This window comes from Emiliania huxleyi (genome assembly GCF_000372725.1).
Source record: "Emiliania huxleyi CCMP1516 unplaced genomic scaffold EMIHUscaffold_1089, whole genome shotgun sequence".
NCBI classification, from domain to species: domain Eukaryota; phylum Haptophyta; order Isochrysidales; family Noelaerhabdaceae; genus Emiliania; species Emiliania huxleyi.
The window spans coordinates 8,022-11,158 of NW_005201859.1; the positions used below are offsets into that span (position 1 = coordinate 8,022).

At 66.9% G+C, this 3,137-nt stretch overlaps 1 protein-coding gene across 1 annotated transcript; it reads left to right on the forward strand.

Annotated features, from left to right (window-relative positions):
- Nucleotides 1-932: 932 nt before the first annotated feature.
- EMIHUDRAFT_372910 (hypothetical protein) lies at nt 933-1,531 on the forward strand. The gene is made up of 2 exons (XM_005792263.1): nt 933-1,138; nt 1,212-1,531. The coding sequence occupies exon 2, from the start codon at nt 1,232-1,234 to the stop codon at nt 1,493-1,495; it is 264 nt and encodes an 87-aa protein (XP_005792320.1). The 5' UTR covers nt 933-1,138; nt 1,212-1,231; the 3' UTR covers nt 1,496-1,531.
- The last annotated feature ends 1,606 nt before the right edge of the window (nt 1,532-3,137 follow it).

Below are 3,137 nucleotides of genomic sequence, written 5' to 3' on the forward strand. Positions count from 1 at the left end.
CCGACACCGAACAAATGCACACATGTCGCTCTCATCCGGCGAAAGCGCTGCCCTCCCTCTCTGGCTCACGGTGGTGGTGTACGTCGGCACCGGATTGCTCCAGCCTCTGCTCACCGACAGCATCCGGTACCAGGGCGGAGCAGGGCACGTCGGCTGGCCGCCCACGCTGCTCTCGATGATGTCCAACACGGCGGGCATGGCGCTGGTCGGACTGCGGCTGTGCGGCTCAGAGCGCGCACTCTTTTTGAGGGCGACAGAGCGGCCGTCGTCGACGTGGTGGTGGCTCGGCATGGCCACCGCCATCGACTTCGGCTCGGGCTGCCTCCTCACCACCGGCCTCCTCATCGTCGGCTCCGGCGTCTACGTCGTCATCTACTCCTCGACGACGGTGTGGACGGCGCTGCTCGCGCGCTGCGCCGGCCAGACCGCCCGAGCTTGAGCCGGCTGCTGGGGACGAGCCGCCCGCCACCACGCGTCCATGCCCTCACAGGCCAGAGGCTCGAGCCGGTCCGGCTGGCGGGCGTGCTCCTCGTGAGCGCCGGCACGCTCCTCTCCGCGCGCGGCGCGTACAGCGAGGCGCCGACGGCGGAGGCGGGCTGGCTCGCCGTCGGATGCGCGGCGCTCGTGGGCGGCACGGCGCTCCACGCTGGCATCTTCTCACTCTTTCTCGCGTCGGTCCCCACCGGGTTCCTCTATCCCGATGTTTGTTATCGAAGGGATGTTTGTCTTTTCGGAGCGCGCGATGCGGCTGGGCGGGCTCCACCCCTTCCTGCTCTCGTCGGGGATGGGGGCGGCCGAGACGGCTGCACTCGCCGCGTGGAACGGCGCAGTCTCTCTCCGCGGCACAAGCCTCTTGGATGAGCCTTCCGTGAGCCTTCTCGGGACCTCTCCAACACAGGCGCGCTGCTCTCGCGGCACGGGCCGCAGCTCTACGCGCCGCACGATGGCGAGGTCGAGACCGGCACCGTGGCGCTGCTCTACGCCGGCCTGACGCTCGTCAACGCGATGCGCGCTTTCCTCCTCCTCCTCCTGTCCGCCCTGGGCCGCTCGGTGCTTTGGACGAGACGGGTCTGACTCGCCCGCGCTTTGCTCCGCCGTAGGCACGCGCTCGTCTTCTTCGAGCTGCTCGACCGGATCGGCGCGCTCGTCGGTGACGAAAGGGCTGCTGCAGAGGAGCCTTCCAGCAGCCCGCGAGGAGCCCCTCTCTTTAGGCGCCGTCTCTTCGGCGGTGATGAAGGGCGTGCAGCTCGTCCTCGTCTTCGCCTTCTCGGTCCTCTTCTTCTGCCGCTACCAGGCGTCGCAGTGCTTCTCGTGGCCAAAGGCGATCGGCGTCGCCACCGTCGTCGCCGGGCTGATCACCTACGCGGCCGGCGCACGAGACTCGCGCCGCCAGGCGGAGCGGCAGCGGCGGTGCATCTACTGCGAGGCGCCCAGCACCGAGTGCGTGTGCACGAGCACCGAGTCGACCTGCATTTTGGGGGCGCGTGGTGTCTAGTCTCTAGAGCCGTTTCGCGTTTGTTTAATGTTTTCCCGCGCCGGGCACCTTCCGCCCGGGAGGCGGGAGAAAGGACACGTTACACGATATGCTTAACCTACGCTGTGCATGTGATATCCCCCGCCGGAGGAGTTGACGCGCAGTAAAAATTCCTGCGTGGTGGCGGCGTGCCGTCCTCAACATATGTCCCCTTCCGAAAAGGATGAAGGTTGGGACGACCGTGACACAAAACGCCTCGATTGCAGCCTCGATTGAAACCTCCCTTGCACAGGTGCTTCACCTCGCCTCCGTTCCGCTCGCGCTGGTCGTCCCATGCTTTCCCTCGCCTCCGTCCCGCTCGCGCAGCAACCTCCCCTGCAGCCGCCGCCGCCACCATGCTTGGGGAATACCTTGACTTGGGATGCTGGCTACGGCAACTGCACGACCTATGCAGCGCTAGAGGGCGAGTACAAATACTCGGAGGGGTCAAACTTTAATTGGTGCGCTGACGACGTCCACGAAAATCTCACAGCGGCGCAGGTGTGCGAGGAGTGCGGCACGTGCATCATGCCACCCTCTCTGCCCTCCCCACCGCCATCGCCGCCTCGGTCGCCATCGCCGCCTCGGTGCCAGTGCGTGACCTCCTCGCTGACCTCCGACGCCTGCGCTGACGACGTTTACTCGTGGAACTCGACGACCTCGAGGTACGAGGCTCCCTCCATCAACCGGCAGATTTGCAGCGGCAAGTGCCAACCAATGTTTTGGGCTCCAGTACGGCTCAGGGCCTTGCAGGCCTTGGGCTGGTGCGGCGAGTTCTCCTACGGCGACACGACGACGACCTGCGTTGACTGCCCCTCCCCGCCACCGTCACCGCCATCCCCTCCTTCGCCGCCGTCCTCGCCACCGCCACCGAGCCCGCCCCCGCGGCCACCGCCCTTTCCGCCATCGGAGCCGCCCAGTCTTCCCGCGGCCCTCCCGGCAACGGTCAACGTCTCCTTTCCTCTCACCGAGACCCTCGACGACTTTTACCAGCGGTGCGAGGAGGAGCGAGTGACCTTCATCGCAGACCTGGCCGAGGTGGGAGCACAGACTTGCCGCGAGATCGAGGTCGAGAACAGCCTCGCTGCTGGCTCTTGTCGCGCGGTCCTCGAGTTCCCGCCCGAAGCGTATGAAGCGCCATGGCCGCCCTTGCCGGCATGCAGCACTGACAGCCGGGCAGCCGCAGTCCCTGGTCGGAGGCGCCTCACGGCCGCGAGCCTTCGCTTCGTCTTCATCATATCTGTTCCCACGGGGCTGATTGGCGAGGAGGTGGTCCAAAAGATCGAGGAGCAGACGGGCTCCGCAGAAGCCGCCTCCGACTTTCTCGGGGCGCCTGGCCTCGCATCCGGCCCGCCGGCGATCAGCGTGTCCGTCTGCGACCCGGCGTCGGACCCGTGCTGCGGAGTCGATCGGGGTGCCTGCAGGCAAGGCATCGCCCCGACTCCGGCGTACTCGGGCTTCGTCTGGTCAATCGCTGCTGGCTTGGGCTCCATTTGCATCTTTGGTGCGGTCGCTGGAGCCGGCTTGCTGAAACGGCTGAAGCGGCTTGGACGGCACCAGGGCATCGGCAAGAGAGAGGACCGGCTCAGCGCTGCCGACCTAGCGCAGATATGCGTGCTGGAGC